Below are 25,188 nucleotides of genomic sequence, written 5' to 3'. Positions count from 1 at the left end.
TCTTGAGGTAACAGTCTAATAGGGTTGGATTCTAACTGTTGTTTGTTTACAGGTCTGGCTTCAAAATCCTTCTAATCTGACCCTGAGGAAAGAAGTTCTGACTTTGAGAGGGAGGAGGGGGCACTGCCTCTAAAATGAGTCTCTCTGGGGAGAGAGAAGAAGGGGGCACTGCCTCTAAAATTAGTCTATCTGGGGAGAGAGAGGAGGGGAGCCCTGCCTCTAAAACGAGACTCTCTGGGGAGAGAGAGGAAGGGGTCCCTGCCTCTAAAATGAGTCTCTCTGGTGAACATGACATGGACACCAAAGCTAAGAGGTAAGATGAGAATCCATACCTGTTCATGACTGTTCTCCATCTCAGAGCTCAGCAGTGATATTATGACATCATCATTAGTCAGAATAAATGAGAGACTGAAGGTCTGTCTCTGTTGTGTTGAAGCCCAATCCAGCAGAGACCAGCCTCACCTGTACCCAGCTGTGTGTCCATGAAGAGTGACTGGTCTATGGGTCTACCTATCAAGTTCAGTGATGGAGGAGGACCTTCTAATGAGGAAGGGTATGTACTGACCTCTGCTGGTTAACCTAAAACAGGGTTAGAGCTGCTGACTGTAGATACTAAAGTATCCCTCATCACATCCCTACTAAAACACAGGGTTAGAGCTGCTGACTGTAGATACTAAAGTATCCCTCATCACATCTCTACTAAAACACAGGGTTAGAGATGCTGACTGTAGATACTAAAGTATCCCTCATCACATCCCTACTAAAACACAGGGTTAGAGCTTCTGACTGTAGATACTAAAGTATCTCTCATCACATCCCTACTAAAACACAGGGTTAGAGCTGCTGACTGTAGATACTAAAGTATCCCTCATCACATCCCTACTAAAACACAGGGTTAGAGCTGCTGACTGTAGATACTAAAGTATCCCTCATCACATCCCTACTAAAACACAGGGTTAGAACTGCTGACTGTAGATACTAAAGTACCCCTCATCACATCCCTACTAAAACACAGGGTTAGAGATGCTGACTGTAGATTCTAAAGTATCCCTCATCACATCCCTACTAAAACACAGGGTTAGAGCTGCTGACTGTAGATACTAAAGTATCCCTCATCACATCCCTACTAAAACACAGGGTTAGAGATGCTGACTGTAGATACTAAAGTATCCCTCATCACATCCCTACTAACACATAGGGTTAGAGCTGCTGACTGTAGATACTAAAGTATCCCTCATCACATCCCTACTAAAACACAGGGTTAGAGCTGCTGACTGTAGATACTAAAGTATCCCTCATCACATCCCTACTAAAACACAGGGTTAGAGATACTGACTGCCAGCCTGGCTGACATACAGACCATGTGATAAAGGTTCACAGTGAGAGATACAGAGTAACAACAGGTCTGGAAACCTGCCTTTCTGACTCTCATTCAAGTTGAACAGCAACATTAAAGCCTGGATCTGACCCTACTGATGAATGACTACAGCAACACATGTTGGACAGTATGATATATCTGTGGTGTCTACTTTAGTGATTTATGTTTGTAAGACACTTTGTTGTGTTTGTTGACAGGATGAGACAGCAGAGACCAGCCTCACCTGTACCCAGCTGTGTGTCCATGAAGAGTGACAGGTCTATGGGTCGACCTATCATGTTCAGTGATGGAGGAGGGCCTTCTAATGAGGAAGGGTATGTACTGACCTCTGCTGGTTAAACTAAAACAGGGTTAGAGCTGCTGACTGTAGATACTAAAGTATCCCTCATCACATCCCTACTAAAACACAGGGTTAGAGATGCTGACTGTAGATACTAAAGTATCTCTCATCACATCCCTACTAAAACACAGGGTTAGAGCTGCTGACTGTAGATACTAAAGTATCCCTCATCACATCCCTACTAAAACACAGGGTTAGAACTGCTGACTGTAGATACTAAAGTATCCCTCATCACATCCCTACTAAAACACAGGGTTAGAGATGCTGACTGTAGATACTAAAGTATCCCTCATCACATCCCTACTAAAACACAGGGTTAGAGCTGCTGACTGTAGATACTAAAGTATCCCTCATCACATCCCTACTAAAACACAGGGTTAGAGCTGCTAACTGTAGATACTAAAGTATCCCTCATCACATCCCTACTAAAACACAGGGTTAGAGCTGCTGACTGCCAGCCTGGCTGACATACAGACCATGTGGTAAAGGTTCACAGTGAGAGATACAGAGTAACAACAGGTCTGGAAACCTGCCTGTCTGACTCATTCAAGTTGAACAGCAACATTAAAGCCTGGATCTGACCCTACTGATGAATGACTACAGCAAAACATGTTGGACAGTATGATATATCTGTGATGTCTACTGTAGTGGAAAGATTCTAGTGGCACTGTGTAGATTTGAATAGTCAAGAGATGGTGGTTTCAATAAATTTATTTAGCTTGTACAAATTAGGAATTAACAAAGTACTTTGTGATCAGTCATAACGAAGGAGGTGCTAGCCACAGATCGTTCGCAAGAGTGATGAAGAACAACCCTAAAACCCTGCCTTATATAAACTTTAGATCAAATGGTTCTTCTGATGGTCAATCCATCAATGTAGCAAACTCTGTGATTGGTCAGCACTGCTCAGTGACAGTTTGACTCCATACCAAGTGTCCCACAGTTCTTTGATGTGGCATCTCTCCCCAAACCAGTAGATACTAAAGCCACAGGAGTTCACCAGTCAAATGGTCAACTGTCCTTTGTGTGGACATCTTCAAACAAGTATTTAATTAACACCACCCATGCAACAGGAAGGGTCAGAGCAGCTTGATCAGTTCATCTATCTTAAACTGCTCCCTCAGATCACAATAACAATACAATTCATCCTCCCCAGGTGTCATAAACTGCAAATGGCATCTCTACCAAATGGAGTTGATTCAACATTCATTGTATCAAGCTTCTTAACCAACTTTAAACTTCTCTTAAAACACTGTATTGTAAATTTCCACCACACTACTTTAGTGATTTATGTTTGTAAGACACTTTGTTGTGTTTGTTGACAGGATGAGACAGCAGAGACCAGCCTCACCTGTACCCAGCTGTGTGTCCATGAAGAGTGACAGGTCTATGTATCGACCTATCATGTTCAGTGATGGAGGAGGACCTTCTAATGAGGAAGGGTATGTACTGACCTCTGCTGGTTAAACTAAAACAGGGTTAGAGCTGCTGACTGTAGATACTAAAGTATCCCTCATCACATCCCTACTAAAACACAGGGTTAGAGCTGCTGACTGTAGATACTAAAGTATCCCTCATCACATCCCTACTAAAACACAGGGTTAGAGATGCTGACTGTAGATACTAAAGTATCCCTCATCACATCCCTACTAAAACACAGGGTTAGAGCTGCTGACTGTAGATACTAAAGTATCCCTCATCACATCCCTACTAAAACACAGGGTTAGAGATGCTGACTGTAGATACTAAAGTATCCCTCATCACATCCCCACTAAAACACAGGGTTAGAGATGCTGACTGTAGATACTAAAGTATCCCTCATCACATCCCTACTAAAACACAGGGTTAGAGATGCTGACTGTAGATTCTAAAGTATCCCTCATCACATCCCTACTAAAACACAGGGTTAGAGATGCTGACTGCAGATACTAAAGTATCCCTCATCACATCTCTACTAAAACACAGGGTTAGAGATGCTGACTGTAGATACTAAAGTATCCCTCATCACATCCCTACTAAAACACAGGGTTAGAGATGCTGACTGTAGATACTAAAGTATCCCTCATCACATCCCTACTAAAACACAGGGTTAGAGATGCTGACTGCAGATACTAAAGTATCCCTCATCACATCCCTACTAAAACACAGGGTTAGAGATGCTGACTGCAGATACTAAAGTATCCCTCATCACATCACATATATAGAATATAATTGTAAATGGAGGCTGTGACTGCGTCCCTGTTGTTATGGTTACTTATTTCATTCACTTTGTACAGGCTCATTTACTATGTAGCCAGCGCAGTAATTTAGAACGGTGAACAGACAGTTTTGCTGCAACTACGTAAGTAGGTGTCCGTATATCACCGGATAATGGACACCCCTGCAGCCAATCAGAATCAAGTATTCACCCAGACCATGGTATGATTAATATTATTTCATTAACGTGGTGTTGGTCTTCTCTGTATGTATCTATGGTTTAACCACTAGACCACCATCAGACACATCAACACCTTTGACCTCCTTGTTGTGTTTGATCAGTGAGATACAGGACCACAACCTACCAGTCCACTGTGCTGCTTTAATGTTGAACTTTACCTGACATTAACACAGACACAACCACAACACAACCACAACACAACCACAACAAACTACCCTGAAACTAATGCAATTATGCAAGCCATACCATACTACCCTTAGGTCATTCCATGTCGGTGCAGACAAATGATTCAAAGCTGCTCTCTCTAATTCAGTAGAGACTAGAGCGAACTCCAGGATAAGTCTGTGAGTTACTTCTCCACCTTAAAAGACTTGACATTTATTGTAAACATGTAATTTTGTTATAATAGCTTTACATTCAATTAAGAAAGATCAGTGTACCTCTAGTGAACATTTGACAACAATAACCTACCTACACACACACACTCACACTCACACACACATACACACACACACACACAGACACCACACACACACACACACACACACACACACACACACACACACACACACACACACACACACACACACACACACACACACACACACACACACACACACACACACACAGACAGACACCACACACACAGACAGCATGAGAGTCAGTGTCCAGCCCTGCAGGTACCAGGCCTGGTATGAGCACAGACCAGGCGGGGCTCAGCCCTCTTAGATTGGTTGAGACCAGAAGGTCTTAAACTCCTGGGTGGAGGAGTGCTGCAGTGTCTAAAGCAGGCTGCTAGCAAACATGCAGCCCTGTGTGAGGTGAACCCTGATGTCATTCTTCAATGTCTGGTTGAAACACTACACACTTGTTTACCTGGGGGTGACAGTGCTCCTATCTTTGATGAATGTAGTGGTATAGAAGATGGTTTACTTGGTAGTGATGGTATCACTCTTATACAGTGTGTCTGTGTGTATGCATGAGTGGATACAGTTAAGTTTACCACTCATGCTTATGTATGATAATACTCCTTAGTAGATTATCAGCCCTTATACATGTGGTTCATGTGGTTAAGTAATGTCATCTCTTGTCCTCAGAGATCAACAGGAGAAGTCTGAGTCAGACCAGAGTCACCATGAGGACTTGTCCTCCATATTCACAGTGAGTTTTGTGTTAATCTAAAGTACAAACAAGACAGAATCATTTGTATCATATTGTTCTACTGTGTAGATAGTTCCTGGTTCATCTGATATCTTCCCTCTCTGTTTCAGGTTCTTGAGGAGACTGTCATCAGGTTTGTGAAGAAAGAGCTGAAGAGGATGAAGAGGATTCTGAGTTCAGATTTCCCAGAAGGCTTAGAGAGTCAGAGGGAGGACCAGGAAGTGGTGGACCCTGAATATCAGAAGCAGGAGAGCAGTGCCAGAGAGGGAGCTCTGAAGATCACACTGCACGACCTGAGGTACATGAACCAGAAGGAGCTGGCTGACACTCTGGAGGAAAGTAAGAGACTCCATATTTAGTCTTAGTTGACCGATTGATGGTACATGATGAAGGTTAGATATACAAAGAAAGTTATGAGACTCAGTAGCCCAATGTTGTGTAGATCTTCCTATGACCTTGTACTATGTGTGAGTATCCTAAACTGTTTCATTATTGTGTACCTGATAAATGGTCATAGATTGGAAATATGTTTTGAATTGAATATAGAGGACACATTGTCAGTTCATAATCTGTGAATAATCAAAACTACGTTAAACAAAAACACACACTTAACCTGTGTTGTTTTTTGTTTAGATGATCGTGCTGAGATTTGTCGACAGAAACTCAAATCTGAACTAAGGTTGAAGTTTGAAACTGTGTTCGAGGGCATAGCTAAACAAGGAAACACAACTCTTCTCAATAAGATCTACACAGATCTCTACATCACAGAGGGTGAGAGTGGAGAGATCAATAATGAACATGAAGTGAGACAGATTGAGACAGCATCCAGGAAATCAGCAAGAACAGAAACAGCCATCACATGCAACAACATCTTTAAACCCTCAGCTGGACGAGACACACCTATCAGAATTGTTCTGACAAAAGGAGTTGCTGGCATTGGAAAAACCGTCTCTGTGCAGAAGTTCATCACAGACTGGGCTGAGGGACTAGTCAATCAGGAAATCCAGTTCATCTTTCCTCTTCCGTTTCGAGAGCTGAATTTGTTGGATGGAGAAGAGTTCAGTCTGAAGGAACTTGTCCATCACTTCTTTTCGGAAACCAGAGAATCAGGAATCTCCAACTACGACAAGTACAACGTTCTGTTTGTCTTTGACGGTCTGGATGAGTGTCGACTGCCCTTAGCCTTCAAAAAGAACAAGAGCTGGTGTGATGTCACAAAGTCCACTTCAGTGGATGTGCTGCTGACCAACCTGATCAGAGGAAAGCTTCTTCCCTCTGCTCTCATCTGGATCACCACTCGACCTGCAGCAGCCAATCAGATCCCTTCTGAGTGTGTTGACCTGGTGACAGAGGTACGAGGGTTCAATGACCCACAGAAGGATGAGTACATCATGAAGAGATGCAGTGATGAGATCCTGGCCAGGAGAATCATCTCCCATATCAAGACATCAAGGATCCTCTACATCATGTGCCACATACCAGTCTTCTCTTGGATTACTGTTACAGTCCTTGAACACATGCTAAGAACAGAGAAGAAAGAGAAGTTGCCCAAGACCCTGACTGAGATGTACACAACCTTCCTGGTGTTACAGACCAAACAAAAGAAGGTGAAGTATGCTGGGAAAACTGAGACCGATCCACACTGGGATGAAGACAGCATTCAGAGTATTCTGTCACTGGGAAAACTGGCCTTCCACCAGCTGGAGAAAGGCAACCTGCTTTTCTATGAGAAAGACCTGACAGAGTGTGGAATTGATGTCCGTGATGCCTCAGTGCACTCAGGAGTGTTCACACAGATCTTCAGACAGGATGGTAAAGTCTTCCAGGAGAAGGTGTTCTGCTTTGTCCATCTGAGCTTTCAGGAGTTTCTGGCTGCTGTGTTTGTGTTTCTCTCATTCATCAACAACAAGCAGAATCTGATGTCTGAGACTCCATCAGCTTCCAGTTCCAAAAAAGTGTTGGCTCTTTTCAGAGAGAAACCAGAAGTCCGATTCTACAAGAGTGCTGTGGACAAGGCCTTGCAGAGTAAGAATGGACAGCTGGACCTTTTCCTCCGCTTCCTCCTGGGCCTCTCAATGGAGTCCAACCAGACTGACTTACGAGGCCTACTGACTCAGAAAGGTAACAAGACAGAGCGACATGAGGAAACAGTCAAGTACATCAAGGAGAAGATGAGAGATGATCCCTCTCCAGAGAGAAGCATGAATCTGTTCCACTGTCTGAATGAACTGAATGACCATTCTCTGGTGGAGGAGATCCAACTCTACCTGAGCTCAGGAAGTCTCTCCAGTGAGAAGAAACTCTCATCTACACAGTGGTCAGCTCTGGTCTTTGTGTTGCTGACTTCAGAAGAGAAGATGGACGTGTTTGACCTGAAGAAATACTTCAGATCAGAGGAAGGTCTTCTGAGGCTGCTGCCAGTGGTCAAAGACTCCAAAACTGCTCTGTATGTATAAGGCTTTTATTTGTATTTCTTTGATAATATTACAACAGCACATATTGTGATAGTGTTTGATTATCGTATTTTCCTATAATACAAAACGTGACTGATGATGTCTCATGTTCTCCTTATGTTATCAGGCTGAATGACTGTAACCTCTCAGAACGGTGCTGTGAAGCGCTGGCCTCAGCTCTCCCCTCCTCAGATCTGACAGAGCTGGACTTGAGTAACAACAACCTGGGGGATTCAGGCATGAAGCTGCTCTCTGCTGGACTGGGGAATCCACTCTGCAAGCTGGAGACACTGAGGTCTGTATTCATGTTCAACATGACACAACCAGGGGACAGTGTTGTAATCAAGATCACCTAAACCGAGACCAAGATGTATCGAGACCGAGACAAGACCAAGACTTTGAGGGGTCGAGACCAGGTCAAGACTAAGACCAAGACTGGGCGATACCGAGTCACGTCCAAGACCAAGGCAGGGCGATACCGGGTCAAGACCAGACCATTCAAAACACACAAGCAGTAGGGTTTGACTCTGTAAAAAGTTAGATTTGATCTGTAACTGTGTATTACAACTAAAAATTAGCACTCTCAAAGTAGTGCAGTGTGCTTATGGCCAGGCAATGCATTATATTTAATGCATTAGTTTTTTTCTTTTCTTAGAGTCGGATTAGTACTCTGCTTTCACATCTGTCTCTCACCCAAGTGAAGGAGCGCGGTACCGCAGTGTTTAACTTAGCTTCATTAAGTCGGGAGAGATATGCAGCTGACATGAGTTAACGTTCAGGTAACATAACTTTATATTCATCATTAGCTACATAGCTTTAGGTGGCCTGGCTCGTTATCACAAACAAAATCTGCCAAGCAACTTAAACAACATTTTAAATGCCGGTTTTATGTAGGCCTAGTCCCAGCCTCATCAGTGAGCGTCTCTTTGCATAATTACACAAGGTGTGTTTTCTTTTGGACGTTATTGTAAAGTATTTGTGGTTCAGGTCTGCATACCTGTTCAACATAACACAACCACAGTTATAATCACACCACACACTGAATCACACACCACACACTGGTTGTGAGTTTGGGGTCTATTAAAGGTACAAGGGGGCCAGACAAAGAATATTCAGAGCAGGCTAGGTTTGTCATCCCCAAGGCAGAGTCATTCAGGTACAGGGCAGCAGGCAGACTGGAAGTCAGGGCAGGCAGGATGTAAGGACCAGGGGAACTAAGAGGCAGAAAAGACTAAAGGAGGTAGAGAAAAACATGCTGGTACTGTAGGTTTGACAAACAAGAACTGACCCCAAACAGAAATCACAGGTATAAATGAGGGTAGGAAGATGGGAGACACCTGGAGGGGGTGGAGACATGAGATGGGTGAAACAGATCAGGGTGGGACAGGAATCTCTTTAAGACATACTACTTCATTATATTATTGTAGATTGACATGGCATTGTGTTTTGTATCTGTCTGCTAGTGTACTGTTGTCCCTGTGCTTGACACTGTTCACAGAGTAAACACAACGACGTGGCTGACTTCGAACACACAGCACCAGCTGCGCTCACTCAATGAGATTTATTCATTAACACTCCAATGACGTTACAGGTACACACCCACGTTAACAATCACAGGTGTCAGTATTCAATCAATAAACGAAACAAAACAGAAACATAATACAAGTTGAGAGCACACTTGTTAACAGACACCACTATCCCTGCATCAAGGGTTGTGTCAGAAATAGCCAGGAACGTGTGCTGCGTGGTATACTGACAGACCTGCTATTGGATGTAATATGTAATACTTTCTTGGTGTATTGTACTACATGACGATTTTGTGAGGAACAGAAGGGTAAAATTGAAGAGGCCACTGCAAATGTTACCCTTCTGTTCCTCCCTCAAAATGGTCCTTCTCCACCTTTTTAAAAAGAAAAGAAAAAGGTGCACTGCATGTACAATTTCTGACACTATAGTTTGGTACGATTCCATTTGAGATAAAAGTAAAGTCAGCCAACCTGGACAGACAGTCCTCTGACTGATCAAACCTTCTTGGTGTTTGAGAGGAAAATGACAGACTGATATTATTTATTTCTACCTCCAGAGGGTAGTAGTGTTTATAATTCTTCTTATAATCATAATAGAAATACCTCAGGATGACCACATGATGTCTCAGTATACGACAAGAGATAGAATATTCCACAGGTACAATCCAGCCCAGTGACATCAGCTTCTCAGACAGGTTAATATTTCACATTGGTTACTGACTACCATGTCATTGTGTTGATGTCATCAAATCAAATGTTATTTGTATAGCCCTTTCTACAAGCAATGTCACAGAAGGCCCATAGAACTGCACCTAAACCAACCTAATCCCTCAAGGAAGACAAGGAAAAACTCAGGAAAACTCAGTTAAAACATTTAAGAAAGCCTGGGAGGAGCAATTCAGTGAGAGTTCCACTTCTCCAGAGGTGGTCGGTGACTAAGAGAGGTGCAGACCACAAGCAAAGCATAATCATGCATCAAGAGTAGAGATGGAAATAAAATTTGCAAATGGATAATGAACACAGATAATCAGAGTTCCAACTCAGTGCTCTTGATGTAACCCTAATAAACACCTAGACAGTGCCAGCCTCCCTGATTGAAACATGAAGTCTGTTCCAGAGGAGAGAAGCTCTATATGAGAACACCTTGTTTGAACACCCCTGTTGTTTTCAGCTTGCAACAGTAACTCACCACAACACCCATAGGAAATGATCAGACTGATTTTCTTTATTTCTACCTATAGAAGATAGTAGTGGTAGGGTGGGGAATCCACTCTGCAAGCTGGACACACTGAGGTCTGTATTTATGTTCTACATGAGACATTAGTAAAGTTATAATCACGTAATGTATTTGTATGGTTGATTTAGACAACAGAGTTTCACTCATGGCTTCATCAAAGAGGGAACCTGAGGGAATATCATCTGCAGCACCTTTATATAACTCTGTCATCTAAATCAGTAGCACACATAATATCCCAATAAACGCCGCACCCAATTTTTGGTGCGGCGTTTATTCGAAGAAGTACGCCAATTCAGACATGACATCAGGAGCGCATTTATAGTCCATCTGCATATTCATTTATGGGAGGAGGCAAGGCGGGGTCAGTGGCTCGTTCATGTGCGGTCAATCTCACGTCGATTGTGATTTATAAAGGAAAGGTGCGCAGGACCTGGCGTACGACACGGTTTTATACATGTGAATATTTCTGTGCGTAAGTACTTTTTGAGTTTTGGCCGTACGCCATCTTCTGGTATGAAAGCTGCGCAATCCTTTATACATGAGGCCCCAGGTCTTGACCCGGTATCGCCCTGCCTTGGTCTTGGACTTGACTCGGTATCCCCCAGTCTTGGTCTTAGTCTTGACCCGGTCTCGACCCCTCAAAGTCTTGGTCTTATCTCGGTCTCGATACACCTTGGTCTCGGTTTAGGTGATCTTGATCCCATTGTGGATATGTGTGTCTTTGTGGTTGTTATGTTAATTCGTTTTTACATTTTACGAATGTTGGGGTCACTAGGAAAAGTAAGACATTTGAAGTTGGGTAAAAAAAAAAACTATTTGGGGGTTTTCTCTGCTGTTAAATATAATAGCAGTCATGTTTGACCCTTATGACAACACAAGGTGTAGAGTCTTTTACCAACTCCTACATTAGGCCAATGAGGTGGGACCAGGGAAGCACTTGCTTGGACGTGTGTTCTGCGTGCCAATAATCAATGTCCACAATATGTCTGCATTTCTGTGCTGAAGGCCTGCTCACGGTAGCACCAGCAATACAGTCCATTTCATTTCATTTCTGGATTAGTTCCATTCATTTTCTTTTGCACACAAATCAAACAATGACACACAAACCTGACACGGTGAAAAGCTGTATGCTTTTCCACCTAGCCACACACCTGTGTATCCCTGGCTGTTAATTACCTATATGCCTTCCCAAAGACAATGCTCCACCCAGTGCTCAAACATAAAACTGCCCATTTATTTGCATCACCAATGTGGTATATAAATAAAACAAAACAAAGTTGTATAATGGCTCCAACACAAGGGTTAAGATATACTATTCCTCATATTATTGTACATTTACCTGGACAGGGAGTTATGCATCTGGCAGCTTTTGTGCTGTTGTTTGAAAATGTTCAAAGTCTTCAATCAATCTTCAAAGTTCAAAAAACGGCACTGGAACTTGGCAAAGTTTGATGCAATGGCTTTATTGGTCTTCAAGATGACAAAAATCCCAATAAATGTGAGCAGGTTCCGGAACCCAACTGATCTTTACCCCCCAGGCATGCAATTACATACTGCTCACCTATTTTCATGTGTTATTTTACTATTGATAGTTACAGATGGTCTTCGATCTTACGCATAACACCTGTTCTGGGGGTTTCAGATTTCACTCGCACCTTAGCTTTGATGCCTTTGACCTTGCTTAAATTTGGAGATGTACATTTTGCTGCTGGGTGACAATAATACGATTTTCTCTTAAAACAGGTTCTGTAAGCCACACTTACGATGAGGCTGCTCACGCTGCTTACACAATCAGGCTCGTTGTAAATCCTCCCTACTTAAGGCTAGTGCTGACCTTGTGCAAGCGGCCACAGATAAGATTCTAGGTGTGGGGTCAAAAACAGCGGATCTTGACTTCTAGCTCAGGCCTCTGCCTGCCTCCAGGTGGCCTTCTCCCTCACTCCTCAGCCTCTGTCACCCAGATCTCACACTCAGGCTCAATATCTTCTATCGTTTAGTGGTAATAATACTAAGCTCAACTATAATAAGTCAACAGCTTAACATATGGTTCCCAGTAATATAAAATAATACTAAAAGTAGAAAATGTATTTCAATTTCAATCAAATAAATCCATAATCATACTCATCGTCATCGTTTCAACAGTATGGTGTCAATTTCCACGTCAGTCCCTATGGTTGGCGCCTCTTCCACTGCATGAAGGGTTTCGGATTAGGAATAGCAAGAAGTGTGCTTGGTGTATAATACTACTCTGTAACTGGCTATTTTTACTTCAGAGGATGGTCCATTTACATGTTTCTTTCAGCAGACACTTTTATCCAAAGGGACTTCCAAGAGAGAGCTTTACAAAAAGTGCATAGGTCAATGATCATAAACAACGAGATAGCCCCAAACATTGCGGGTAGCCAAAACATGAAGCATACATTGTGAAAAAGCAAATAAGTGCCAAAGGGAAGAAACATAAGAGCATGTACAATTAATCAACATGATCCTCTAAAGTGCTAGAGTGTATCTGGTGGAAAGCAAGCAACAATAATATAATTCACAGCGAGTACAAATAGTTAAATCAGTTACAACTAACCAACAGGAGTGACCAACAAGTCCCTCAATAATTGTCATTGTGTTCCTGGAGGAAATAAGCCAACTTCTGATCCAACAAATCTTTAAGTGCTGGTGTACTCCCGGAAAAAGTGCGTCTTTAGCCTTTTCTTGAAGGTGGGGAGACAGTCAGTGTCTCTGATGGAGGTGAGGAGGTGATTCCCCCATTGGGAGGCCAGACAGGAGAAGAGCTTGGGTTGGGAGCGGGTGCTCTTGAGAGGTGGGGCCACCAGACGGTTGTCAGAAGAAGACCGTAGATGGCGGGTAGGGGTGTAAGGCTGGAGGAGAGACTGGATGTAGGCAGGCGCAGTCCCGTTCACCGCTCTGAAGGTCAGTACCAGGGTTTTGAATCTGATGCGGGCCGTGATGGGTAGCCAGTGGAGGGAGATGAAGAGCGGGGTGACATGGGAGCGTCTGGGTAGGTTGATGGTAGCATTCCATCGGAGATGCAGGGATAGCATACTGGCCCACGATTTCTGTCGGTATTGCACCTTGCGTATGCGTACATTTAAGGGCCAGGGAGACGTGCACAAAGTACGCACCAAACGAACGCAGGATACGTGCTGCAGCCATTCAGCATGTGGACACGTACATAGCGGAAAGTATATTTCGGCCTTAAGTGTCAGGTGCAACGCTGCTCTTTAGGAAGTTGAACACACTTGTATTGGTCATTTGCACAGATCACTAAAGATAATATTGGCCATTATATTCCTTGAGGTTGGTTTTGCTACATGTAACATAGCATTAAAGCAAAAACAGAACAGAATGCAGACAATAATGTAACAACTTTAAACTACACTGCTCAAAATAATTAAAGGAACAGTTTTTTATCAGGGTATGGCATGAATTAACTTCTCGATAATGATCTGGTCAGTTAAGTAGCAGAGGGGTACTTTCCGCTGCATTGGTGTTGATGTAATTAACAACAGGTACACTAGAGGGGCAACAATGAGCCGACCCCAAAACAGGACTGGTTTTGCATGTGGAGGCCATTTCAAGTTTTTCCCTCTTGATCTCTTTGAGTGGGAGCATGAGGCGATTTCTTAACCCTAGAGAAGTTGCACATATTGTCCAACTCCGTGCCGTTGCAAGGAGATTTGATGTGTCTCCCAGCACAATCTCCAGTACATGGAGGACATTCCAGGAGACAGGCAGTTACTCTAGGAGAGCTGGACAGGGCCGTAGAAGGTCCTCGACCCATCAGCAGGGCCGATATCTGCTGCTTTGTGCAAGGAGGAACAGGTTGAGCAATGCCCGAGCCCTACAGAATGACCTCCAGCAAGCCACTGGTGTGAATGTCTCTGCCCAAACAATCAGAAACAGACTTCATGAGGGTGTCCTCAGGGCGCAACGTCCTACAGTGTGCCCTGTGCTCACTGCCCAGCACCGTGGAGCTCGATTGGCATTTGCTATAGAACACCAGAACTGGCATGTCCGCCCCTGGCGCCCTGTGCTTTTCACAGATGAGAGCAGGTTCACCCTGAGCACCTGTGATAGACGTGAAAGGGTCTGGAGAAGCCAAGGAGAACACTGTACTGCCTGCAAAATCATTCAGCATGACCGGTTTGGTGGTGGGTCACTGATGGTCTGGGGAGGCATGTCCATGGAGGGACGCACAGGCCTCTACAGGCTAGAGAACGGCAGTCTGACTGCCATTAGGTATCGGGATGAAATCCTGGAACCCATGGTCAGACCCTACGCTGGTGCAGTAGGTCCTGGGTTCCTCCGGATGCACGACAATTCCCGGCCTCATGTGGCAAGAGTGTGCAGGCAGTACGTGGAGGATGAAGGAATCGATACAATTGAATGTCTCTCACGATCACCTGACCTAAACCCGATAGAACACCTCTGGGACATTATGTTTCGGTCCATCAGACGCCGCCAGGTTGCTCCTCAGACTTTACAGGAGCTCACTGATGCCCTTCGACAGATCTGGGAGGACATCCCACAAGACACCATCCGTCGTCTCATTAGGAGCATGCCGCGACGTTGTCAAGCATGCATACAAGCACGTGGGGGCCACACAAGATATTGAGATCTGATGTGTTTTCAAAAGTGTTCCATAATTTTTTTGAGCAGTGTAGAAATATATATATATATTTCAACATTTTATATCTTGCTATATACATTTTATATCTTGCTATATATATATATAGCAAGATATAAAATGTTGAAATACAGAAAGACATAGGAATGATGGTGTTGATGATTAACCGTTTGTTCCAACCCCGTTATCCACGAACAGCATCCGAATATAGCAGTTCCTCTTCTCTCAGGACGGAAGGCAGAGCCAACAGGCAGTTATGTTGCTCTTTTGTAGCAGAATATGGTTATCTAATGACCTAACAGAATTAAATAAATACTGATAAGCATTCTGTTATTTTAAAATATATACATTTATTGGGTAGCTAAGTTTTTTTTGCATACATTTGGTTAATTTCACTTCCATTTAATTCCCCTTTCATTTTTCAGAAGAACTTGCTGTTATTTCACTATGATAATATTGTCCAATAGCATGTCGTGTTTGCATGTTCTGTCATGTGATCTCCATCTCTGGATCAGTTAGCCGTGTTTCTAAAAAGAACGACGTTAACTAATGGCGTCGGAACCAGCGATGTATATCTGCTCAGAAAATTCAAAGATAAGAAAAATGTAGCTAACATCTGAAAGTTTAAGTCAACAAAACATGACTTTCCAGTCCAGAACAAAAGTATTTCAGAGTTTTTTTACTGTAATTTAGAAGAAGTTTACCTCAGGATAACCACAGGATATTCGCGGTGTATAAACCAGGACATTTTGTAGCTAATAAAGAGCGACTGAGGTGGGATATTCTTCAATTGGAATCCAACTCAGTGGAACAAGTTCGCCAGGTAGGCTAATATTTCACCGTTTTATATGTAAAATGACATTTTAGGTGACTGAGGCAGGGTAGGGGGAACGGGAGGTAGTTACAAATATCTAGGAAGAGGCAGCAGGAGAGGGCTTTGCCGTTTAGTTGTTTATTAAGCATAAGACCTCATTGGCGTAATGCAGGAACGTTTGTATGCCGACTGCACGACTTTCAAACAGACGATATTGTTGTAAGATTTTAGCATTCAGTCAAACAACCCCATTATATTATCCGTTTCCCAATATGGCTTTTATAGCATTCAATAAAGCGTGCTTGATGCTGCCAGTACACACTCTCCCTGCGTTGAACTTCAGAGTTTCCAATCTGTCAGACCAGCGCAGGTGACGACAATGTCCCTTGATTAGGGATAGCGGCCAGATTTTGTGGAATACAAAAACCTTTTTCAGTTTGAAGCTCAAGTTCCAATAAAAGGGCGAGTTCTCGCTTAATGTTTCTAGTTTTCCAATACGTCTATATCGTTGCCATTATACACAGGTAGTTTAGGAGTGATCTTATGCTGACACAATGTATCAGATTTTCCAGTCCTTATTTGCCGTTTAGTTGTTATTTATTATGCATAGTTGTAAAATGTAGATTGACATACCAGGTTTCCCAATGTCATTGGTGGTCTGTGCACTGTGGTCTGTTCTCTGGTCTGGTGAGAACTGTGTCCCTTCCCTCTACCTGTGCCCCTTCCTGTCACCTGTGTCCCTAAATATAGAACCCTGTGCCTCCAATGACTGCCACCCAGTGTCCAAAATATTCTGACAGTTCTATCTAACCAAAATAATATGACATGTCAATAAGAAACACAAATGGCCCCTACAGTTAGGAAAGTGGAAGATAGATGCTGTCTATTCTGCCGGAAAGCTAAAGGAGAACTACAGCTTAACTACAGTTTAAAAAAGAACTCACACAGGGAGACTTATTAGTTGATTTGGTCACTACCTCCGTATACAGAGGAATGGCCATTTTTGTTTATTTTTGTGTACGTCTATTAATTGTAAAGTGGTATGTTCACATCAACCAAGAGGCCAGTCGTGATGTGTCGTTTGTGAACGATTCCTTCATTTTGAACGAATCTTTAGAATGACTGGGGAGTAACGAGTCGTCTCAGTGAGTGATTCGTTCATCTTCTCGTGGCAGCGCATAGGGACTGTTGCATTGGCTCAGTAGAGGAAACAGAAAGGATTCGTTCACCTCATTCACGTTCACGTGACTGCTAGGTTTAGCATAGAAGACGTGAATGGTTCGAGTGATAATTACAGGTTTTGTTATTTTTGCTTTACTTACAGTTCAGTGCAATAATTGTTTGCTGTGATAATTAAATACCAGTGTGATAATAAGTGACCATTTCAAATCATGCAAACTGTCATGATGTATTGTATTTAATGGGGGAATTTTTGTGGAAATATTATCTGGCACACAAATGTGCAATTCCTTTCCCTATAGCCTACTCTAATTTATCTTGGCTGGTTTAGATGCACTAATATTTCTTCCTTTGGAATATGATAACTGTTTAAAATAGTGGAAATATTGAACAAGCAAACTTGCTTGTTCTTTATCCTCGATTCTCTATTATCATCCCAACATTCCCAATACAAAAACCATGTTGTACAAATATATAGAATTGTCTGTCACATGGCTCTTCTTTCATTGGCTCCCTTGCATAGATCCTGCACGCGTGCGTGCGTGTGTGCGTGCATATGTCTTAAAGTGGCCCTGCTTAGGCTAACTAAATGAAATGCTCAGATAAGATAAGGATCTTTCTGTTTACCTAAGCCTTTACCTTGCCTATAGTTCACCTGGGGGGTTGGCCTCTCTCTACACAAATGGAATGCTGAACACAGTATCATTCTTATACACGATAAAGAGTTACATCTTCAACTTTTCTGATATTGGATTACGTGGGTCACTCTGTCTAATGAGGGGAGGTGCAGCTATGACAGTACCTGCCAAATGAACCCCTCTGTGCTGACTCACTCTGGAGGCCCAGATGGATTCTGTCACAATATTGATCCTCTTTCTACAGGCTGTCAGGCTGTCTGGTCACAGAGGAAGGCTGTGCTTCTCTGGCCTCAGCTCTGAGGTCCAACCCCTTCCACCTGAGGGAACTGGACCTGAGCTACAATCATCCAGGAGAAAAAGGATTGAAGCTGCTCTCTGCTAGACTGGAGGATCCACACTGCAGACTGGAGAAACTGAAGTAAGGAGATGTTTGTTTTTTATATATACCTCTTAATGTAATGTCGCTTAACACTGAATATATCTAATTACGTTAATAGGCCTTGCATTTCTTGATGTTACAATTAAAACTGCATGTTTAATCTACAATATGGTTGTAGCCACAATCATAATTGTATTTCCAGAAAGCGGGTTTAGTGAAAACTCCGTTTTTAAACCCTGAGATGAGGGAAACTCTGGGTTTTTAGCTCCAGAAAGAGAGGTCATTAAAACCAGACGTTGTAAAATGTAGCTCAGCTCAAACCTAGGTCTTAGTGTCGGTTTGAAGTGAATGTAGCTAGGGACTTCAACAAGAAAAGAAAATGGAATCAATTTGAGCGCAAAATAGTTTTTGAGATTCATATAATATAAACATTATGTTGGACTCATATTGTTATATTTGCCGAATGTTTTTAACTACAAATATTATTATATTTACTCAGTTTTGGACACCTTTGTGCAGAGAATGATGATACTAAGGCCCAATCCCAATGTCCCCCCCTAAACCCTAAGCCCTAAGCACACACTTACTTGACGTCACCTAGTAAGTGATTGAGTGCAAGAGGCTACAAGAGCTCGAAATGCTATAAATTGGAATGGTTCAGCACTTTGCGGCATTATAGGTAAAATAGTAATGTTGTTGGATCAAATCTGATGAAAGCATATTTGGAATTTATCATCAAAGGACAACCTACACACTAGGGCTGCACGATTATGGGCAAAATGATAAGCACGATTATTTTGATCAACATTGAGATCACGATTAATTATCATGATTATTTGTTGATTTTAACCAAAACAACTTTTTTTGTCACGTAGGCTAATTATACCATGCAGTTCGTCAGTGATGAAGTAAGCAAACAGCGCTTGATCGGCCATGACTGACGTCAACGCAGCAAACCAGGAAGCAGGAATGTCCGACTTTACGCAGCCATTTATAACTCTTCCCCGACTGCAAGCAGCAACTCTCGCTGGTCGTTTCATGCAGCCAATGTCGAACGCACCTATGGTTTACTGAGCGCTAAATTGGCTTTGCCAAAAGAATGCCGCATTTTAAATATCGCTCCATCACGCGAATTTGATCGTGGGAAGCCAAAATCGTGATTAAAATTGTATTAATTGTGCAGCCCTACTACACCCAGTTCTGGCTATATTAACCGTCAGTGAGCTTTGTGTTTAAACTTACTGATGTTAACTGTTATTTCTAACTTCTATTTCTGTTTACGTCAGGGTTGGTTGCTCCTTCCATGCTTGTTTGTTTACTGTTCTTCTTCTTTCTTGTCTTATGAGGAGGGTTAGCCAGGATCTTTTTCTCTCTTCCAGGCTTCCCCCGGTAACCCTCGTGTTTCACGTCACTACGCTGTGAATTCTGGGCAAGTCTGCAAAAATGCAGACTTACGGGTGCCTAAAATGTCTTTGAAAGAGCCCTCACGAACTTGACAATTTGACAGTGGGACAGCCCTAAGCCCTCACAGACTTAGTGAGAACGTGCCTCAAAGTCTGTGAGTCTGTGAGGGTGGACATTGGGATTGGGCCTAACCGTTCGTAAACTCCAGATTGATTGTCCTGTTGTCTCCGAGGGAAAAAGCTGTTTGACCCGTGCATTGATTCAGAGCGTGCACGGAGAGAGGGGCTTATTCACAGACGTGTCTGTTGTAGTGAGAGAGAGAGAACGCGAGCGGGGCAAGAAGGGGCTGAGCGAATCAGTATGCTGCGTGCAGCTCTACTATTAAATATTTTTTTGTGATGTTAAACAGTAAAAGCAAAAACACCATTTTATAAATTTGTGGTGGTAAATCTCTAATTGTGGCGGGCCGTTACAAATAAATTAATGTATGGGAAACACTGAAAACTGGGTGTGTTGCCACGGTAACTGACTGTGAACCTCACCTGCTTGCTGGCAGCTTTTCTGTAACAAACCATGAGTTTCTCCCTCTCCCCTCCCTCATGCTGAGCCTGAAGCTACTGTCAGACATGAGGGGTCCTTTCCTCATCAACCTGATTGTTGTTGAAGCCATATAACACATACGGATGACATGAAATTCTACAGTTTTCCATGCAGAGCTAACCTGGCATTTCCTGAACATCTCACTGTTAATCTGTGCTGTGGAGGTTGATGGACCCTCCTTCTCGTAATCTTGTCATTAAAAAGGAGAAGAATGTGCCAGTTGTTTTGCGCACATAGGATTGTTCCATTTCTTCTTCACTTGTAGTAAGACGTTAGCCTGGTCCTAACCAGACTCTCGTACATTTCATTTGTACAGAGAGTCTGGGCTCGCTCCCTTGACAAGCGTTAACTTCCTTGAAGGCGGGTACTCTGTTGAAGTTTAAAACTATTGGATCTGCCCAGAGCCACTCTGGATCTGCCATAACCAATCGCTAGCGTTCGCCTTAGCCAACTCCTTCACCACTAACGGAGCGAGCTGGAAAATCAAACGAACCCCGTGGGGAGCAAAGATTGTTCTTGCTCCGGCTTTAACTTCTGGATATTCGGCAGCGTTGCCACAACGGACCGAATGGCTTCACTCGAATCTTTCTCCGTCGCCATTACAGAACTACAATCCAAACTAGCGCACGACATCAACGTCATCGTTCTCAGCCACTCCCTCTGTTCGCTGATTGGACGGTAAAAAGTTGACTTGAGACATCAACTAATATACGGAAAGCCCAGACGGAGTACAGAAGCAAAATGAAAATTGAGCGGAAGTACGTAGGAGGGCAGAGCCAGGCTAGTAAGACGTGGTTAAATGTGAAATTAATATACTGCTTTGAAATGTACTGAATGAACAATTGCCTCTTTTGCTGTTGAAGTTGTTTTTCTGCTTTCTGAAAATGTCTTCATACTCGCCTGCACGCATGAGAATTTCTAATTCTCTGGATGAGAGTGTCTGCTAAATGACTAAATGTAATTCCAGTGAATTAGAAATGAACTAACTCAGATCAGCTGTTCCGGAAGCGATAACTCTGAGCTTCCCATCTCAGGGTTCATCAAGTCAGAGTTCAGGGTTAGGCTCAGAGTTTGTAAAACCTGCTTTCTGGAATACACCTCTGATGATAAGAGAGAAACAACATGTTTACTTAGAAAGTCAGTTGCTAAGTCACTTATCAACAGGTGAAGTGTATTTTCATCATTCCTCTGCTTATCCCTGCAGTGTGGATCATGGTGGAGAGTGCTGGATCAAACCTGGCCTTTTGAAGGCCTGGAGATGTGAGTATTGACTGCTACTTGGTTCTAGTACACAAGGTCATACAAGGGACAATACCATTAGTGACTTGGACACTGTAAAAAATGGACACACACACACACTGTAAACACACACTTTTAGAAGCAGTAATTTAACACAATTACCCACATCAATACTGTGTGTACGTCTGTGTGTGCTATGTCCCCTTCCTTCTCCTCTCCTCCCCTCTTCCTCTCCTCCCCTCTTCCCCTCCTCTGCTCTCCTCCCCTCTTCCTCTCCTCCCCTCTTCCCCTCCTCTGCTCTCCTCTCCTCTTCCCCTCCTCCCTCTTCCTCCCCTCGTCCCCTCCTCTCCTCTTCCCCTCATCCCCCTCTTCCCCTCTTCCCTCTGCTCTCCTCTCCTCCCCTCTTCCCCTTCTCCCTCTCCTCTCCTCTTCCCCTCCTCCCCTCTTCCTCTCCTCCCCTCTTCCCTTCTTCCCCTCCTCCCTCTCCTCCCCTCCTCCCTCTTCTCTCCTCTTCCTCTCCTCTCCTCTTCCCCTCTTCCTCTCCTCCCCTCTTCCCTTCTCCCCCTCCTCCCTCTCCTCCCCTCTTCCCCTCCTCCCTCTTCCCCTCTTCCTCTCCTCCCCTCTTCCCCTCCTCCCTCTTCTCTCCTCTTCCTCTCCTCCCCTTCTCCCTCTCCTCTCCTCCCCTTCTCCCTCTCCTCCCCTTCTCCCTCTCCTCTCCTCTTCCCCTCCTCCCTCTTCCCCTCCTCCCTCTTCCTCTCCTCCCCTCTTCCCCTCCTCCCCTCTTCCCTTCTTCCCCTCCTCCCTCTCCTCCCCTCTTCCCCTCCTCCCTCTTCTCTCCTCTTCCTCTCCTCTCCTCTTCCCCTCTTCCTCTCCTCCCCTCTTCCCTTCTCCCCCTCCTCCCTCTCCCCTTCTTCCCCTCCTCCCGCTCCTCCCCTCTTCCCCTCCTCCCTCTTCTCTCCTCTTCCCCTCCCTCTTCCCTTCTTCCTCTCCTCCCCTCTTCCCCTCCTCCCTCTTCTCTCCTCTTCCTCTCCTCCCCTCCTCCCCTTCTCCCTCCCCTTCTCCCTCTCCTCTCCTCTTCCCCTCCTCCCTCTTCCTCTCCTCCCCTCTTCCCCTCCTCCCCTCTTCCCTTCTTCCCCTCCTCCCTCTCCTCTCCTCTTCCCCTCCTCCCTCTTCCTCTCCTCCGCTCTTCCCCTCCTCTGCTCTCCTCTTCCCCTCCTCCCTCTTCCTCTCCTCTCCTCCCCTCCTCCCCTCTTCCCTTCTTCTTCTCCCCTCTTCCCCTCTTCCCTCTACTCTCCTCTCCTCTTCCTCTCCTCCCCTCTTCCCTCTGCTCTCCTCTTCCTCTCCTCCCCTCTTCCCCTTCTTCCTCTCCTCCCTTCTTCCCCTCCTCCCCTCTTCCCCTTCTTCCTCTCCTCCCTTTTTCCCCCTCCTCCCCTCTTCCCCTCCTCCCCTCTTCTCCTTCTTCCTCTCCTCCCTTCCTCCCCTCCTCCCCTCTTCCTCTTCTCCCTTCTTCCTCTCCTCCCTCTTCCCTCTGCTCTCCTCCCCTCTTCCCCTTCCCCTCCTCCATCTCCTCTCTTCACTTCTCCCTCTCCTCTCCTCCCCAAGATGGAGTGATGGGGGCATATCAGGGGTAAGGAGATGGGGGATGATGGAAAGAGGGATTTGGAGGGAGAGAGGTAGCATGTGAGAGAGAATGAAAGGAAGAGAGAGAGAGTGGAAGAGAGAGAGAGGGGGAGGGACAGAGAGCAGGGTAGAGAGGATGGAACAGAAATAGAGATAAAGAGCGAGAGAGAGAGCGAGAGAGCGAGAGAGAGAGAGAGGATGGGTAGAGAGAGAGAGTGAGGATGGGTAGAGAGAGAGAGAGAGAGAGAGAGTGAGGATGGGTAGAGAGAGAGAGTGAGGATGGGTAGAGAGAGAGAGAGAGAGAGAGAGAGAGAGAGAGAGAGAGAGAGAGAGAGAGAGAGAGAGAGAATGAAAGGGGGAGGGCAGGAAGAGGGAGACATTCTAATGTGAAGGATGATGATCAGTAATATATTGTGTCTTGGTCTCCCCCATCAGATGCCTGTGAGCTCACACTGGACCCAAACACAGCATGGAGAAAACTCTCTCTGTCTGAGGAGAACAGAAAGGTGACAAGGAGGAGAGAGGAGCAGCCGTATCCTGATCACCCAGAGAGATTTGAGAACCATGTACAGGTGCTGTGTAGAGAGGGTCTGTCTGGGCGCTGTTACTGGGAGGCAGAGAGGAGTGGAGGAGGGGTTCATATAGCAGTGACATATAAAGGAATCAGCAGGAGAGGAGTGGGTGCTGACTGTGGGCTTGGATACAATAACAAGTCCTGGAGTCTGTACTGTGATGATGACAGATACTCTGCCAGGCACAATAATAAGATCACTGACATACCTGCCCCCCCCTCCAGCTCCCACAGAGTAGGAGTGTATCTGGACTGGCCGGCCGGCACTCTGTCCTTCTACACAGTCTCCTCTGACACACTGACCCACCTGCACACATTCCACAGCACATTCACTGAGCCCCTCTATCCTGGGTTCAGTGTTGGGTTAGACTCCTCAGTGTCCCTGAGTCAGGTAGAATAGCCCACACACACTCTCACACACTGTGCTCACATAGATGTCATTGAAGATTGAACTGTATACAGTTGTGATTGATATCCCAGAGTGTTTGTAAATATTGCTGTGTGTAGAATGTTTGTTTTGTTTTAACCTTTAGATGTAAATATTACTGATATTAAATATGATTAATATCTCTAAATATTACCGACGCTTCCACCAGAGTGAGTTATTTTTCCAAAACGGAAGCTAGCTAGCTTTAGTTAGCTTCCGTTACCTAGCAACCTAGCATAATACTCGTAGCAATGCTACTACCTGCTAGCGTTACTTGTTAGCCTCCTAACTGTACATTTTGAAGCCATACTACAGCGTTTGTCATGTCGTTTTTGTCTATCGGAAAATAGTGGGTTGGAATGTTCAGAATCACACGTGCGACGTTACTCTGTGGGGCTTTCGAACTATCGCACACGTGTGATGCTACTCCTTAACGGGTTCATTGTTGACAAACAACAATCCAAGTTTATGTACCCTTAGTATAGATAGTCCACATATTTAAATTTTAGGTATATGTTTATTGTATGCACCTTCCTGCCAAAGCAAATTCCTTGTCTGTGCAAACTCTCATGGCGAATAAATCCCATTCTGATTCTGATTCTGATCCTGTCTTTGATCTCAGTTCCACTGAATGTGATGAACTAAATAGTGTCTTAGTGACTAAATAAGGAGAAATAAAGATGTTTTATACAGGATGATAGAAGACATGCTGTGTGTTTGTTGGTGACCCAGTGGCCCTATAGACACACACACACACATGTACACACACACATGTACACACACACACACGTACACACACACACACGTACACACACACACATGTACACACACACACACACACACACACTGGAATCACTACATTTAGGACCAGTAATATGACAGTATTACCCACTTGAATATACACTGTGTGTGTGTCTAGTGTGATCCCCTCCCTCCCTACTCTCTCCCCCACCCTCCCTCCCTACTCTCTCCCCCACCCTCCCTCCCTACTCTCTCCCCCACCCTCCCTCCCTACTTTCTCCCACCCTCCCTTCCTACTCTCTCCCCCACCCTCTCTCCCTACTCTCTCCCCCCACCCTCCCTCCCCACACTCCCTCCCTACTCTCTCCCCCCACCCTCCCTCCCTACTCTCTCCCCCCACCC

General features: G+C 44.4%; 2 protein-coding genes across 3 annotated transcripts in view; both read left to right on the top strand.

The window, feature by feature from the left end:
• LOC136933034 (NACHT, LRR and PYD domains-containing protein 12-like) overlaps positions 1-25,188 on the top strand; it is a 134,693-nt gene that overhangs the window by 42,655 nt on the left and 66,850 nt on the right. The window lies entirely within an intron of this gene.
• LOC136933116 (protein NLRC3-like) lies at positions 75-24,736 on the top strand. Its single transcript, XM_067228499.1, has 11 exons — positions 75-313; positions 437-553; positions 1,576-1,692; positions 3,044-3,160; positions 5,253-5,316; positions 5,427-5,655; positions 5,950-7,762; positions 7,897-8,064; positions 18,050-18,223; positions 21,393-21,448; positions 23,483-24,736. The coding sequence occupies exons 1-11, from the start codon at positions 135-137 to the stop codon at positions 24,016-24,018; spliced, it is 3,570 nt and encodes a 1,189-aa protein (XP_067084600.1). The 5' UTR covers positions 75-134; the 3' UTR covers positions 24,019-24,736.

The sequence above is a fragment of the Osmerus mordax genome, chromosome 2 (assembly GCF_038355195.1).
Source record: "Osmerus mordax isolate fOsmMor3 chromosome 2, fOsmMor3.pri, whole genome shotgun sequence".
Taxonomy (NCBI): domain Eukaryota; kingdom Metazoa; phylum Chordata; class Actinopteri; order Osmeriformes; family Osmeridae; genus Osmerus; species Osmerus mordax.
Note: the sequence above shows the minus strand (reverse complement) of the source record. Positions and strands in the feature narration are given on the sequence as shown.